The following is a 17,531-nucleotide window of genomic DNA, read 5'->3' on the forward strand; positions in this document are numbered from 1 at the left end:
ATGAACTTTTTAAACTGAAACCCAAAATGTCATCCCAAAGGGTCACTGAGCCTGTCCTCCTCCGTCTGTTCTTCCCCCCAGGCCACCAATGAGAAGCAGCACGAAAGGTCACTTCCCCAAAGAACTCGCCACCGCCTCGGAGCCTGAAAACCAGCCCTCCCTTGAATCTGCCTCGCTGGTCCCCAGACGCTGTCCCTCCCCAGCTCCCGGTGACCCTGCCTCCTGGTGCCCAGCAAGATGCGTGTGTGGCCACTGCCACTGAAAAGCCTCCGTCTGTTCTTTCAGACCTCCCTGTCCTCCCAGGCTCCCCTTGGGGTTGGTTTAGTCTAATTTTAACCACGCATGTGAGCTAAAGGAGTCGGCTACCGAGCTGTGATGGACCGAGGGGGGCTGGAGGACACGGGCTCACAGGACCGGGGAGTCCGGGCGCATCCCCCTGCCTGCCAGCTGACAGAGACCCCGCCACCTCTCCCGCTGGCAAACCCTCCTCCCTACTTTCTTCAAGGGGAACCATCTCAGGCCCTCACACATAGAGCCCCAAAGAAGGGAAGGAAAGGAACGGGGTGTTAGAGAAACCCCACTACCCGCTGATCTCACAGGACACGGGTTCAGAAAACCCCACTACCCGCTGATCTCACAGGACACGGGTTCAGAAAACCCCACTACCCGCTGACCTCACAGGACACGGGTTCAGAAAACCCCACTACCCGCTGACCTCACAGGACACGGGTTCAGAAAACCCCACTACCCGCTGACCTCACAGGACCCGGGTTCAGAAAACCCCACTACCCGCTAACCTCACAGGACACGGGTTCAGAAAACCCCACTACCCGCTGATCTCACAGGACCCGGGTTCAGAAAACCCCACTACCCGCTGACCTCACAGGACACGGGTTCAGAAAACCCCACTACCCGCTGACCTCACAGGACGCGTATCTCACAGGCCTGTGATGACCACAGTCAAGGAACAAAGAGCTGCACTGCTTCGTCTGGAGGACTAAGTTACATCTGAGGAGCATATGGCTTTTTGATGGACATCTGAGCCACGGCGCAAGGCTAACTGCAGGGTTTCTGTCCCTCCCCATGGATACAAGGCCCAGGCTTCAGACGACACACCCTGGAAGAGAGTTCTGGCTAAAACATGACAGGTCCAGTGATGTGGCAAACGACCCTGTGACCTGGGGAAGGATACCCACCCTCGCGAAGCCTCAGTTTCTCCATCTGTAAAATAGCCAGCTTACATCATCAAAAGAGGAAGGTGACACGTCCATTTCTGTAATCTGCAAGGCACCGTGCCATCTCACACTGTGATGTATCATGTCCCTGCTCTTCGTGGTAACATGCGACCAGAAAAGCACGTTCACGAAAATCTTTTGTAACCTGATTTTAAAACTACAAATCTAAACAATTATGATTATAAATAGTTATAACTAGTTATGAGAAAATTTAGGAGAAGAATTTATAATTTGGTGGTGGTATTATTACGGGGAGTTTAGGGGGGTTCAGGAAATGAGACCTTTTCTCTATCAAGTGTTCTATGCATATTTTAACTATATCTCAGGAGACAAATTTGACTAGCTGTTGACAACAGGATCTCACAAGTATCCTCACCCACAGTTAAATTATTACAGACTAGAGACATTTCTATTTCTTCAACATCTACTCAACATACCTTCTTTCTCTGTGTTGTGTCTTAAGAGAAACTTTTTCTTAAAAGACATTGGTGAATTGTCTTCCTGAAATAGAAACCATCAGTGTTAGCAGCTGATACTTTTTCTCTGAATATAAACAGGAGTCATCAGGAGTGGAACACCCAGCTATAACTGGACCTTGAGAATGGAGTTTGCAACAAAGGTGAGACCAGCAGAAATTTAGCGCACTCAAGAGCGATGTGCCAAACCACACAGCCCATGCTGGAAGGCCACCCATCGCTCCAGGTCCAGCATGGGTCAGCCTTCCTCTGGCCTGGCCAGGGAGTCAAGGATGAAGGAAGCATGGACCAAATAAGCTCCCCCAGTCTGGCTTCAGGGTCCAGGCCTTGTCTGCTGGACTCTTTAACTCGGGGCAGTTCAGGGACCAAACCGGAGACCAGGACCTACTAATTCTCATGGTCACTCCGAGTTTTCCAGCACCATCTCGTCCTCCCAAACATTTCCTGTGCAAAGATGGCCCAGCTTCCAAGAGAGTCCCTGCAGAGAGTCACTCCCACCCGAGCAAGAAAAAGCTAGATAATTGACAAATTAAAACCGTCCTGATGTCATCAGAGAGTCGGGTCACAGGGCAACCACCTAGGCTGGACTCTAAGGACAGATGGACTCCTCCAAGGAGGTGTGGGGCTGAGCACTGGCGGCCCTGGGGCAGAGCACGAGAGGAGGTGCCCGCCAGCCAAGGGGTCAGAGGACTTCCGCCCAAAGTTTCAGTGAGCACAGGGGGCGTGTAAGCACGTACAGCCCGGGCTCCTTGGCTAAAAGGCAGGTTCTACGGCGGAGGGCGTACAAGAGGAGCCTGGAGAATCCTGGAGTCACAGAAACAGAGGAAATCCTTAAAATAACAAAAGGTGCCAAAGGGACAAGTCAAAGGAACACAGGAGCCAAGCTGAAGGGACACCAAAGACCAAACAGGAACAACCAGAACAACGGCAAGATGTGCGTGAGTCCATAATGATAGGAACAAATGTAATACTGGATTGCAACCCAGAAGAGAAATACACATACATATATAGGAATCCATAATGCTACGAATAAATGCTTGTAGAAATAAATAAATTGGACATAAAAAACAAACATTCCCAGAGGAGACCCCCGAAGAACAGATACACAGAGATCAAGCTCCCTGCCACGGAAGGTGAGGGGTCATTCTCGGCCCACCGCCTTTGGAGTCTCGCCTTGGTGCCGTGCTTCCGACGAACAGAGTCAGGAAAGGGAGGAAGAGAGCGCCTACAGCGTGGAACCCTGACGCCCGTTAGACGAGGAACGAAGGTCAACGCCATTAGGGACGTCGGCGGGCTTCCCCTGGCACCACGCGACAAGGATCCTCCCTCCACCTCCGCGGCCTTTCCAAACCCCTAAGTCCAGTCTGACCAGGAAAAAAGCTCTCAGGAGGCCGGCATCACCCTGCCCTCAAACCAGAGACATTCCGGCAATGAAAACGGCAGACGGACACCGTCTTGGAAACAGACAAGAGGCTCCTTCATAAAATACTAACCCACCGAATCCAACTACATGGAAAGAATGATAACCCATCATGAGCAAGCGAGGTCTATCCAGGCAGTCGAACCTAGTTCAACGTTTGAAAATCAATCAACTCATCTCAACAGACTAAAAGAGAAAACCACACATTTGTCTCGAGAGATGCAGAAAAAACATGTGACAAAAAGTGCTTTTACTGCTTAAAAATGAGGGTAAGTGCGGGACTGCTGTGTTTGCTTTTTTCTTTTCTTTCTTCTTTCTTTTTGCTTTTCAGGGCTGCACCCATGGCACATGGAGGTTCCCAGGCTAGGGGTCCAAATCAGAGCTGCAGCCACCGGCCTGCACCACAGCCACAGCAACGCCAGGTCCTTAACCCACTAAGGGAGGCCAGGGGTCAAACCCGCAACCTCATGGTTCCCAGTCGGATTCACTTCTGCAGCCCCACGACGGGAACTCCTGTATTTGCATTTTATCAAACTGTTCAGCTGAGCAGGCAGCACCACTGAAAGCGTGTGGGGAGCAGTCTAGAAACCCTTACCATCACCTCAAAGATGAAACACTCAAGACCTATTTGCAAAAAGCCTCATCACTTCCCTTAAGAGGTCATAAAACACTTCACAGAAGCCCTGGGGTGGAAACACAGGCAGGAGACCACCCGGTCTTTCTGGGCCGCGTTTTGGGTCACTGGCAGCTGACACAGGCGTCGAGGAAGCGTCTCCTCACCTAGCTCCCCTCGCCCCTCCAGAGGCGGATGCTCCAGAAGCGCCCTCCTCAGCCGCAGGACTAAGAACAGAGAGAATAAAGCAGCAGCGGTGGGTCTTCTTCACGTCCACTCTTCTCCCGCTCTCACCTCGTCCACCAGGAGGGAGCAGACTGGTCCCCGCCGACACCAGGGAAACTCGGTGGATCCTGCTCCCAGCACCCACACGCAGCCCCTCGCCGGGGCCCGGCCCCATCCGTGCAGCTCCTGGGGAAACCTGCCCTTAACCTCAGGCTCCCGCCCGAAACGCCTCCGGAAGGGAAGCAGGTGGAATAAGAGGTGCACAGCTTGCGACTGGCTGTGTCCGTGCTTCCCTGGGGCGCAGGGACCGTCACGCAGGTGAGGCGGTTGGGGGAGTCCCTCGATTTTCAGTTACCCACGGTACTGATTCACGGCGGAGAATATAAGTTACCTCCACACAGGTCAGTGAATACAGGTGAGGTGACAAGGGAACAGCCACCAGCAGTGGGAGGGCCAGGGACAGCGCTCAAGGGTGACACCTCTGCTCCATGGAGAGAAAGCGCAAGAAAGCGGGGAGCGACTGACGACACCAGGGAGGTGGAGAGGGGCCGCGGCGCCCGGACCCTCAAGAGCTGAGGACAGAAGACACCATCGAGAAGGATGGAGGCTGCGGTCACGCAGGAAGCACGGACGGTCGCTCCTTGGGGGCTTGAGGAGAAGGAGCCCGACTAGAAGGAGCCGCGCGCACCCAGGGCGCTGAGCCGGAGGCCGGAAGTGGGTCCTCACTCCTGACGTCTTTGATTTGCCTGTTAAAGCCTAACACTGGCCAGTGGTTCCTGGTCTCTCACTGCACCCAGCACAGTTCTCGAGTCACCTCGTTCTCCCCTCGCTGCAACCCACCCGCTCCCGCGACCCACATGTGGATGAGGGGACCACGGCCTGGGACAGGCCACCTAACGAGGGGGCAGTGCTCTCGGCCCCACAGCTCTGCCCAGGGCCCAGGGCTCCGGCGCCTCCACCCTGGGCTCCCACGTGATGAGGCTGGAATCACATGGGAACCCTCTGCAGGAGATGCACGAAAACACTGTCACATCACCGCATCCGACGCCCTGGTTCCCAAGAGGTGGTCCCGATCCCAGGGCCACAGGGCCTTCCAGGGGGTCAGTGCAGTCCAACGCGTCCCAGGAAAACTGCGCCCTGCGGGCCTCACCCCCAGTGACACTGGCACACTAACGGTGCGAAAACAGCAGAGGTAAAACCGCAAGAGCCTGAGAGCAGCCGCACCTCTCAACACCGAATTCCTCGGGATGGGCCCCTGCAACTCCAGGGTAAAAAATGCCTGTGTCACTTAAAGTGTCTCTGATAAAGGAGCGGAAATGACCCACGTTATAAATATTGACCTTGAGCGCACGTCTGAACACTCTGTGTGAGGAAGTAAGAACACGGGAGGCCCTTTGGCTGCCATCACAGAACCACAATCGTCTCTCGACGGTCCGGAAGGGGCCAGGCTGGCCACCTGCCTCGAGCATCTGCCTGGAGCCTCTGCCTCAGGCACCTGCCTCGAGCCTCTGCCTGATGGACCGCTGCTCGACTTGAAAGGATGCACAGCAAACCACTTATTCAGCCAGGGGTGCTGGGCAGACGCTCTAATGAACAAAACAAGGCTATACCTTCAGTGAAAAAATCTCGCAGTGTCTGACAGCTCCCCAATACCGAAAGTATTTCCTAAAATGATTCCTGTAAATATTAATGCATGTGATCTTTGTTAAAAAATATTATGTAATTGTGTTGATATTGTCATAACCTTTTGAACCAATATTTCCCGAATCACCAATGCATCCTCTTGCAAAATCATGCATGTCTAACAATCTATTCAAAGTGCAAGATATTACAACGGATTTTAATGGAACAAAAAATTAAAAATTCACCGATAGGGTTTCTGATTCCAAACTGCAGTTTACCCTTAAGAAATTATCCCTTGTTGAGTTTGGGGTAGTATCAAAGAATATCCACAATAATCTGAAAAAGCTCTGAAAACACTCCTCTCTTTTCCAAGTACATATCTATGTGAGGCTGGAGTTTCTTCATCTACTTCTTCCAAAACATCCTATAGCAACAGACTGATGCAGAAGCAGATATGAAATCCAGCTGCCTGCTGTTGGACCAGATAGCTAGAGAGACCCGCCAGAAGGTAACACATGCCGCTCTGCTCACTGATTGCTTGTTTTCACAATTTTTTTCATGAAAAATGTTACAGAAAAATATTATTGACTTATTATAGCTATTTTTAAATGAATAAATAAGAGGTCCCGTCACGGCACAGAGGAAACGAATCCGACTAGGAACCATGAGGTGGAGGGTTCAATCCCTGGCCTCGCTCAGTGGGTTAAGGATCCCCAGCATTGCCGTGAGCTGTGGTGTGGGTCCCAGACGAGGGCTGGATCTGGCGTTGCTATGGCTGTGGCGTAGGCCGGCAGCTACAGCTCCAATTTGACCCCTAGCCTGGGAACCTCCATATGCCACGGGAGCAGCCTTAAAAAGACCAAAAAAAAAAAATTGATAGAGTACCACTGAATTCATCCAAGATATTACAAAGAATAGATGCTTGTGCGTTTGCTCTGAGTGGTCCCTGAGCCCATTATCAAACCTCCAAGACTGAAAATAAACTCAGCTACAACTTTCAAGCTCACTGTTTGCAAGGAGAAATTCCGAACTAGAATTTGGGGAAAGAAGTCACCAGCTTCGCCCATGCACACAGCTTTTATTATTTTCATTTTTAATCTGACCTTTGGGTTTCCAGTGCATATTTTTATATACAGGAAAAGCAAGAAGAGAAACTGCAGGAACAACACGGCGCCAACTCCCTCTGCCTCCGCAGCCTCCCCTCCCCACGCCTGCAGCCTTTCTGCCAGACTCAGGAGAGCAGCCATTCACGGCCAGGCTGCATCTTGCTGCATCTTTCTGAGTCTGAACTTTGCAAGGAGTCTTTTACACCCGAAAGCTACTGAACGCAGAGTATACCCTCACTGGATATTTGAAATTGGCTTAAAATATTTCTAATGTGATATGGAAATTACTAAAAATTACAACATTGAAAGAGGCAAAGAGCTCTTTCCACCTCTTCCTCTGTATCATGAAAGAATGGAGAAGAATCGTGTCTGGGGTGCTTCTGGCTCAAAAGGTAAAGATTCTGTAGACCCGGGCTATTCCACGGACCAATCACTGGCCAGGGCAGGGGGCCAGGGCTGGCCTGATACAGGCTTACGCAACAGGAGGAGGTGCACACAGACTCTGCGATACGTGACTGGACAGTAGCGACAGAGATGCTGAACCAAACAGAGGCTTCTGACACGGGGGATGGAAGCAGGATGTCCCGGAGCCTCTCACTGCTCCCCACATACATGCACAATTTGCTCAAATTCCTGCGTGTCCCGTGCCTACAATATTTGCCAATTTGTGAAATGCACGACTGCCTGCATTTCAGCACGAAATGTGCATCTGCTTTTTGATATATTACAACTTCAAAAAAAAAAAAAAGCCTCTCTCTTCCTTCTCACTCTGTTTACAAGCAGAAACGTGCGTTTGTTCAGAGAACTGTTTTTCACAAGGTCATGGATTCTCCTCCTGCAAATATCCACAGACAAACCCTGATGATGAGTAACTGAGAACCGTGCCTCCTCGACGTGAAGCGATACTACGCGGTCTCAGAGCCGGCTTCTCCAACCTCCGTACAGCCGACCTCAGCTCCTTCTCAGCGTCGCTCCCTCTTGGGGAAAAGCCGCCAGATTCACAGCAGAGGCGTGGAATCAGGGGAAAGGCCCTAGACAATCTCGTGGGTCAATTCGAAGCGCCGTGGCCCTTCCAGCCCCGCCCCCTCATGTTTCTGATTTTTGTTCCTCTAAGCTATTCATGGGAAAAGGTATTTTTTTCTCCAAAAACATGCAGCTATCAATTTCACTTGGCTGAGTTCACCCAAAAGTGCTTTCCCAGAATAGGGGGTAGGCAGCCAGGAAAGGTTTCTCATTTAACTCTCCCAGAAGTGAAAATCTTAAATGCTACTTTTTTTGTTTCCAGAAATGGGATTTATGGCCCTGTCTACGTTACACAGACCTAAACCCTAGGTTGGTCGGGACCTTCTAAAAACACTGGAGGCAGACCACGTCGTTCTCATAATTCAACATCATTCACATGCTTTAAAAGTTATAACAGCATCTCTATGTCACATGCGAAAGGCTTTCCTTTTGCTACTGCAATGGTTCGTGGATTCCGTGGTCAGATTTTAGTGACACCTCCACCTGAGACCACGAGATCATGACCACAAAACCACACAGGAGACAAGAAATGGATGACGATGCCTTTCCCGCCCCCCCCCCGCCCCCCCCCCCGGGCCAGACCCACAGCTCAGAGGCCAACACGCTGGTCCAGGAAGGGTCACTGCTTCTCCCTCTGCGCCGTCCCTGCGCCTTGGGCACCGAGTGCTATAGAGACCCCACAAAGGTACCTCTGCTGGCACTCCGAATTAAGGGTATGCTCACAGCGAAGTCCCAGGGTGTCCTTGTCTGTGTCCTAGCAGCTGGTTCATCTGCTAAAACCAATTTTCTGTAACAGACCACACTGCAGACCCCGGGTGAAGGGAAAAAACTAACAAAGGGACGGCCAAGCACAGGCTGGTGAGGAGCAGTGCGCCCACCTGGCACCTGGTTTCATCCAGGTCACCTCCTTCCCTTTCATGGTGTCAAGGTCAACAAAGAAATCTGAGAGACAGAGAGCCCGGCAACAACATATTCCCCGAGCGCCACCTCCACTGGGCCCTCTGCCCAGAGTGGGAGAGTCTGCAGAGGGGGTGGGGACGGCGCCCAGGCCACTGCCAACACAGGCTGGGAGAGGGCGCTGGAGCAGAAGGGGCGCTGGGAGGGCGTCTCGAGTCCGTAGCCTAGAAACCGGAGGCAAAGTTAGGAAGTTCCCAGGATGCAGCTGCTGGCGGTGGAAACTGGCCCAGGTTTGCTGGTCTTTTCCTCCAGCTTTATTGGGGTGCGACTGAGAAGTGAAACATATTTAAGTGACACAACGCCATGCTGTCTATGCCACAGCTACAGCAACGCTGGATGCAGCTGCATCTGCAGCCTATACCACAGCTCACAGCAATGCCGGATCCTTAACCCACTGAGCGAGGCCAGGGGTGGAACCTGCATCCTGACGGAGACAACATCAGGTCCTTAATCTGCTAAGCCACAACGGGAACTCCCCCCCCCACATTCTCTAAAGACAATCTCATAGATGTAAACGTTATGAAATGAGCCCCGCAAGCGAGTTAATTAACACACCCATGACCTACATCCTCACGCGGCCCGTGGAGCGAGGACACCTAACTCCACTCTCGGCAAATCCCAGGACACCACACCATCACCTGCGGGCAGCGGATCCCCAGCTCCCGTCCTCTTCTGTGCTCTTCCGACTCGCCGCGTTTCTAGACCAGATGGGAGTCACTTCCTTTCCCCCTTCAGGTCCGTAACGGCGATTTCTAAAATTGGCATGAATTCAACAAAAGTGTTTCAGTGGCGCCCACTGTAGGAAAAGATAAATGGATTCGTCCGTGTCTTCCTACCATCAAACATCAACACGACGCCGTCTGTTTTACTCTGAGAGCATCACACAGAATGTATGTCTGCCACTGTGTTCAAGGTGAAACACCTCCTCTTTTCTAAAGGGGACGTTTCTCCTTTCGCTTAAATCCAGATGTATTTCCTATGGATAGAGGAGACAAGCCTGATTTTTCTAAAGCCACATGATTCTCCAAAAAGTGTGTTTCTTAATATTTAATTTACCATATCCCACTCAGCATCACTGATGGCTTACACTTGGCTTTCACACTCCAGTGGGGCTCAGTATTAACCTCGTCTCTCCAAGAAGCAATAAAACACTTAGCTGTAGTGGCAGAGTGGTATCAAGATAACAATGAGAAACAAGAGTGACGATGCTGGAAAGGTGATGAATTTCAAAAAATCCATCAAAGAATCAATGCCATTTTCATTCGGTCATGAAAATCCTGAGTCAGGGACAAGCTAGATCAAAAGCTCCCGGGCTCTACTGGTATTTCTGGCAAGTGGTAATGAAATGAAATCCCTCTCCTGAGTGCACAATAAAGCACACGACGAGAGTCAACAACTGTTTTGGATTTGTGCGTGCATTTGACTCCAGCAAGATGCTTAAATGGTGCGTTCATCAGTGGCTGCAGATGATGGAAAATGCCTTGGCATTTGTTCTGAGCTCAGCATTTGTTAAGTATGTTAAATCGCTTGCATATGATTTATGTAAATTCATATAATCCATTACTTTGATTCTTTCTTTAAAAGGCTGCACTGTTTTATCACTCATTTGACAGCTAAAAACATATCAACCAGTCACTTTTTCCTTCCTGATCTTGTCTGGCACGAGGCCCACCCTTTCCCAGCTTAGGCAGCCTGGCTGAAGCAGAGGTTCACACAATAGGAAAAGCCCATTTCTTTTTTTTTTTTTTCCCTTTTTTTTTTTTTTGGCTGCACCTGCAGCATGCAGAAGTTCCCAGGCCAGGGATCAAACCCATCCCACAGCAGCAATCTGAGCCACTACAGTGACAACACTGGGTCCCTAACACACTGAGGCACCAGGGAGCTCCTCCTATGAAGTTTTGATCCACAATAAGATTTGAGGTGGAGCCATAATGACAAGAAAACTGCATCACCTCAGGTCACTGCTGTGGCACAGGTTCAAACCCTGGCCTGGGAACTTACACACGCCACAGGCACAGCCAAAAAAAAAGGATTTTAGGAACAATTTGTGCTCCCTGAGCAGAAGATATGGCCCCTACACAAGGCACTTCCACCTCATAGGAAAAAGAAACAGCGGGCATGCAAGAGAGAATTGTGTTGAAACTTGACTGCACACGCAACATGACTTAGGGGTCCTCAGGAAAAAAATGACACGATTAAAATAGCACACAATTGCCCAAAGAAGACAGCGTTAGGAAAGGACCAGAGAAGGCAATTTAAGAGTTTCTCAGAAGAGGAGTCTTGTGCACCAAGCAGAGATAAAGCCTGAGGAAAAGAGTGGAAGGTGGGGCCGGAAGTGAAGAAGTAGGAGTCTCCTTTCTCCAGGAGGGGGAAGGGGCGGGCCCTGCAGCTCAAAGGAGGTGTGGCCTCAGGGAGGAAAGCAGCCCCCAGCACTCACACCCGGTGAGACCAGCCATCACCTGAAGATACAGAGGCCACTTTTTCTCACCTGAGCACTGCTACTCCTGGCTCAAGGGCCCAGCGCTCTTAATGGAGCCCTGCCAGCTGAGGCTGCCTCACGTTAATTCCAGCCTAGGGCAGGGCGACGGCCGGCAAAGACAATCCCCCACCTTCCACGGCCACATCAGACACTAGACTGCAGAGTCTCCATTTACTCTTACGTTCTAAATGTTTTCATTTATAAACATCAGGATTTTAACAGAACAAGCGACACTCAAGCATACGTTGTTAAGTGTCCATACATCCCAAGAGTAAATGTAAACAGAAGTGAGCGCTAGTCGTGTGTGGCCAGATTCTTTTTCTCTCTTGCTTTTCCCATGAGGTGAATTATAAATGCTTCAAAGGCAGACAAAATCTGCTATCTTTCCATCACACTGACAGCATTTAACACAATGCTCAACAGGTTTTGAGGTTTGGTCCCATGTTGCCTTCAACATGCAGGTGAAGTGACTTCAGCCGGATCTAATCATGCATAAGTTGGTCACAAAAAAATGCACAAAATGCGCCTCTACAAGGTGAGGGAACATGTCATAAGCCAATTAACATATATGCTAAAAATCTTACCCAAGAAATTTTTTTTACTGATAGCGCACTTGTTAATCAAATTATACTTGATTCTTTTTTTTTTTTTTGTCTTTTTGCTATTTCTTTGGGCCACTCCTGCGGCATATGGAGGTTCCCAGGCTAGGGGTCGAATCGGAGCTGTAGCTGCCGGCCTACGCCAGAGCCACAGCAACGCGGGATCCGAGCCGTGTCTGCAACCTACACCACAGCTCACAGCAACGCCGGATCGTTAACCCACTGAGCAGGGGCAGGGACCGAACCCGCAACCTCATGGTTCCTAGTCGGATTCGTCAACCACTGCGCCATGACGGGAACTCCCTTTTTTTTTTTTTTTTAATACTTGATTCTTAAAGACTCTGAAAAAACTTTTCAAGGTTATCATTTCACCTCCTTATATATTTTGTACCTGGAATCTGTCACCATGGCAACCTGTCTGGATGCCTGTCAATCAGGAGTGGTCTATGTGTTCTGATGACAGCCTATGATGCAGAAACAGAACCAAACTGCCTGGGAACTCACACGCCCCGAGGTGGCCAAAAAAGAAAACAAAACAAAACAAAGCAAAACCACCAACCTGCACACCACGGCGTCTGAGGGTCCTTTGCTGGTGTTAGTTTCGGTTATTATCAGCCAATGCAGGATGGAAGCAGAGTAATTGCCACATCTAGTTTCATGAGTTAAAATTCAGTTTACATTTAAAAACATATTACTGGATAAATTATTCCGTTTGTTTACAACAGACCCTTGGACAATGAGGGACTACAGGACGACTCCTCCAGGTAGTCAGAAATCCAATTACAGGGAGTTCCCGTCGTGGCTCAGCCATAAAGAACCCGACCAGTATCCCATGAGGATGCAGGTTCGATCCCTGGCCTTGCTCAGTGGGTTAAGGATCCGGCGTTGCCGTGAGCTGGGGTGTAGTTAAAGACATGGCTCGGATCCCACGTTGCTGTGGCTGTGGGGTGGGCCAGCAGCTACAGCTCCAATTCGACCCCTAGCCTAGGAACCTCCATATGCCGTGGTGCAGCCCTAAAAAGAAAAAAAAGAAAAGAGAGAGAAAGAAAGAAATCCGAGTATAACTAGTAGTTGGCCCTCCACATGGGCTTCCTCCCAGTCTGAGGTTCCACATCCACGGGTTCAAGAGAGAGAAATAAACCTTTTCTTAACACTGGCATGAGATTAAATGGTCAAAACAGAAGACACCCAAGAAGGGAACATGCAACCCTGCTCTGGGAGAATTCCACACAAGCGCAGGACTCACGTGTTGTTTTGTTGGTGGATGTTTTTAATGTGAATGGCATCTCTGCTCAAAATGCTTAAATTTATTTAAAATAAATAACATGAGCATTTCAAAGTATATTGAGAAAGAAATTAAATGTCGAAAATACCCTCAATACTGATTCGCAGCTTTGTTACATAGATTTTTCTATTCTCGGCAAAGTCATGACCCCTTTACGCTGCATTAAAGAAAAAGTGGGAAACGAAGAATACACAGAAAGCTGAAAACAGACTCTAAACAGGAGTTCAGTGCTTTTATTTTTTCTTAAAAATATGAATTATTTATAATCTGATAAAGCACTCTTAACTTTAAAACATGAGACATCACAGAAGAAAATTCAATTTTAAAATGCAATTAATGACAACTATGAGTAAGGTACTGTGTGTGCCTGATGCTGAGAAAAATGAAAATACAAATAAAGTCAAATTCCTACTTCCAAGGACCTGAAGCCTCGGCTGAAACCATGATTAGACGGGAGAATAACAATAAACAACAGTAGCTATAATGAACTCTCAACCACTGCGTAAGGCACTTCATGACTCTTCCTAATCCTTACACTCACTTCACAAGGTAGAAATTATCCCAGTTTCACAGATAAAGAAACAGGCTCAGGGGCGTGAAACGGTGCTCCTGACACAGTTTGCCCGTGTCTAAAAGCCGCAGTCTCTAGCCACTGTGTTTGCCAAAACATTTGGATTAAAAGAACAAGTAACACTTATGCCCAACAAATGCTGTTTTCCAAAGAAACACTGGACATGAAAAGCCAAGCGCATGTCACTTAAACTTACAGGGACATCCGGTCAACACCCACCAGGGTCTCTCTAACGCAGGCTGGTCCCTGAGATTTCTGTCCCAAGGACAAAACGCAAGATAAAACTGATCACACTGGGAGTTCCCATTGTGGCTCAGCAGAAACAAACCCAGCGAGCATCCAGGAGGACACGGGTTCCACCCCTCCCCTCGCTCAGTGGGTTAAGGATCTGGCGTTGACGTGAGCTGGGGTGTAGGCTGCAGATGTTGCTCGGACCCTGCGTGGCTGTGGCTGTGGGGTAGGCCGGCAGCTGCAGCTCCCATTCAACCCCCTAGCCTGGGACCCTCCATACGCCGCGGGTACGGCCTTAAAAAAAAGGGATTACCCGTATTTTAGCAAGAGATTGAAGAGCGGGAACAGGCAGTGTCTACTTTCCAACTAGAAATCACGCGCTCTCATCATTTAGCTTCAGCATAAATAATGTAAACATTGGTGGAAACAGACAGAGAACACTTTTTAAGAACTTTCAAGTCCACTGGCTCCGCTGATTCCTTCACAGCAAGTAATGATGCAGAGTAACTTCGGATGGAATGAATGAGGTGCAAAGAGGTAAAACTACTTAACAAAGGACACCTGCAAATTAATAGAAAAAAAAACTGGACATCGGTGCTTCTTACACGGCCATGTGCACACCTGCAAGTTGACACACTCCCGGACAGAAGAGCAGCTCCCCAGAGACTGTCGGGGTTCTCCTACCCTCCCGTGTTTCTTCGTTGTTGTCATTCACCCACAGAGCAAATCAGTCCGCCCGGTGCTAAAACGGCCTCAGAGAAATTCAGGGCCACCTCCGCTCTGTCTCGCTGGGGAGCAATTTGTTATGTGTAATAACACAACCACAGAGCCGAGCATCAAGTGTGAGCACGTTTAACCGGATCTTCTGTTGCACAGAAGACATTATCGCAACATTGTAAATCAACAGTACTTCAGTAAGACTTTTAAAAATGAAAAAAAAAACAAGTATAGCATCAAGCATATTTTATCCATCCTGTCTCGCAGGCTAGAGGTTGGCTGTGTTATAAATAGATGATCAAACAACAAAGTTCCAGCAGAGGGAACCAAGGCTCTGAGAGCTTAGGGGGGCTTCCCACGGTCGCACGGCGAGAGTGATGGATGAGCAGAGAACTCCAGGCTGATCCGATGGCAAATCCCAGTGCTGGTTTTGATTAGGTATCCTCCCAAGGATTCGTGTTTACGGCCCAAAGGATCAGCATTTGTGGCCCAGGTGTTTTAGGGAGTGACGAGGCAGGCGTCTGAACGGACTTAGGAATAAATGAGTAAAACCTCAGACACAATCACCGGGATTGCTTCATCACTTAACACGTAACAGCGAGGCCCTGACTCTACCTAGGACAGAGCTCTGGACAGCAGCGGCCATGCGGGGCCAGCTGCCCAGCACAGCCACAGCCTCCCGTCTTCCCCCGGTGCCCTCCCCGAGCTCACAGCCAGGACAGCGTGGGTGCTCTGACTGCCTGGACAAGCCGAGGGGGTGTCTCCAGGTGCCTGCTTGCAGGTAACTTAGCCGGGCAGTCACCTGATACCCAACCAACAGGCATCTCCCCTCCCCTGCTTTCATCTGCCTTTGGTGGACCCGTCCACCTCCCCGAAATGCCTTAATGTTTCTCTTCCCCTGATTTCATTTCCCACCTCCAAGAACAGAGCTATACGGTGGACGACCGACGACGTAGACAGGTGTCACGTCCCTAAAAGGCACCTGACAAGGTTTTGGAATCCTCTGATTCGCTTGTCAGGAATGTCTTCAGAATAGGAGCCACAGAACTACAGAATCTGATGGTACAAACCTTTTTGTCATTATCCTCATAGAGCCTTTTCTCTTCTTTTTCCTATTATTACAAAAATACGTACAGTAATCAACTCTCTGCAAGAAGGATATGGCCAGATAAGTCCTGCATCGCCCGACGTCTTCTCGCCTTCCTGGTTGGGTCAAGTGCCTGCTTGTTATCAGTTTCCCACGGGAGCTGGGTCTCGAGCCTCGACTCATCCTTGGTACCACTTCTGTGGTCCTGAGGCTCCTCTTTCCCCTCCATCGCATCCAGCAATACCCCTTTCCATCAAAAGCTTTGTTTTGGAGTTCCCGTCGTGGAGCAGTGGTTAACGAATCCGACGAGGAACCATGAGGTTGCGGGTTCGGTCCCTGCCCCTGCTCAGTGGGTTAACGATCCGGCGTTGCCGTGACCTGTGGTGTAGGTTGCAGATGCGGCTCGGATCCTGCGTTGCTGTGGCTCTGGTGTAGGCTGGTGGCTACAGCTCCGATTGGACCCCTAGCCTGGGAACCTCCATATGCCGCGGGAGCGGCCCAAAGAAATAGCAAAAAGACAAAAAAAAAAAAAGCTTTGTTTTTACGTACGTTGGGTGACATATTTTTATGCAAAATGCAGCACAGAATGGTCTCTGTTGCCACTTGATTTTTTTCCCCTTAATTAACATTTTGGAGCCTCCACCCTCAGTACACATGGGTCCAGCTTATTGTCTTCATAGCTGCAGTGCTTTCGGTGTGGGCGAAGCATAAATTGATCAACCAATCCCGACGGATAACTATCTCGTTTGTTTCTTTTTTTTGTTATTTATGAGTATATTTGTGAGATATTCCTGGCTATGGTTTTAACATATGTGCTGAGTCAAAAAAAGTAATAAAATAAAGCAAAACATCTACAGATTTAGTTTTACTAAAAGAAGCAAAATTCCCTTCCCAAAAGGCTGCACCAATTTATATGTTGACCTTGTTAAGAAGCATTTGCTGCCTTTCTGCACCTTCCCAGCACTGGACATTGATAATCTGCTTTTTAAAATAAACTCATTGCTTACTATTTGCATTTCTTTTGTTGTTGTTGTTGTTGTTGTTGTTGTTGTTGTTGCTATTTCTTGGGCCGCTCCCGCGGCATATGGAGGTTCCCGGGCTAGGGGTCGAATTGGAGCTGTAGCCACCGGCCTACGCCAGAGCCACAGCAACGCGGGATCCAAGCCGCGTCTGCAACCTACACCACAGCTCACGGCAATGCCGGATCATTAACCCACTGAGCAAGGGCAGGGACCGAACCCGCAACCTCATGGTTCCTACTCGGATTCGTTAACCACTGCGCCACGACGGGAACTCCTACATTTCTTAAATTAGGAAAAACATGAAATTTTTCTCTTACATCTTTTGGGGATTTGTATTCTTCTCTGCGAATTTTCTATTTGTCTCCTTGGCCTTTCTTTGATTGAGTTGTATTAATGACCTAATGAACTCACTATAAATTAAGAAAATTTAATTTGTGTTGCAAGTGTTTTCTCCGTATTTTGGTTGCCTTCAGGGTATTTTCCAGAGAGAAAGGTCAGGGCTTTGGGCGCTATTACTGCTTAAGATGTAGTGTCTTGAGACGCACTGAATATTCTGCTTCATTGCTAGTCCTCTCTTTTGGAAACCATTTCTCAGCCCTGGCTTGGCCACACCCCACCTTCTTCAAAACCTCTCACCCCCAAAGCTGCCACTGCAACCCACAATGGTTACCTACTGTGGTCAAGGTTCTTGCAAATTCAGGACCAGTCACACCTGAGTGTCGGGTCAAGCGAAAGGTGCCAAGAATACAGTAGAATGAACTCTTCACAAAACTTAACCCATCAGAGCAGACAGCGGAAGCACACAAACAACACTAAGAAGAGCCAAAGTGTAATTCACAAGGGGTTGGAAACACAAGCAAAA

At 49.2% G+C, this 17,531-nt stretch overlaps 1 protein-coding gene across 1 annotated transcript in view; it reads right to left on the bottom strand.

Annotated features, from left to right (window-relative positions):
- Positions 1-4,011: 4,011 nt before the first annotated feature.
- Positions 4,012-17,531, bottom strand: part of DCDC2C (doublecortin domain containing 2C) — a 79,312-nt gene continuing 65,792 nt past the window's right edge. Inside the window, exons 11-12 of the mRNA XM_047782829.1 lie at positions 5,006-5,138; positions 4,012-4,262 (exon numbers count right to left, since the gene is read on the bottom strand). Coding sequence (XP_047638785.1) covers positions 4,012-4,262; positions 5,006-5,138 — 384 coding nt within the window. The remainder of the gene's footprint in view (positions 4,263-5,005; positions 5,139-17,531) is intronic.

The sequence above is a fragment of the Phacochoerus africanus genome, chromosome 5 (assembly GCF_016906955.1).
Source record: "Phacochoerus africanus isolate WHEZ1 chromosome 5, ROS_Pafr_v1, whole genome shotgun sequence".
Lineage (NCBI taxonomy): Eukaryota > Metazoa > Chordata > Mammalia > Artiodactyla > Suidae > Phacochoerus > Phacochoerus africanus.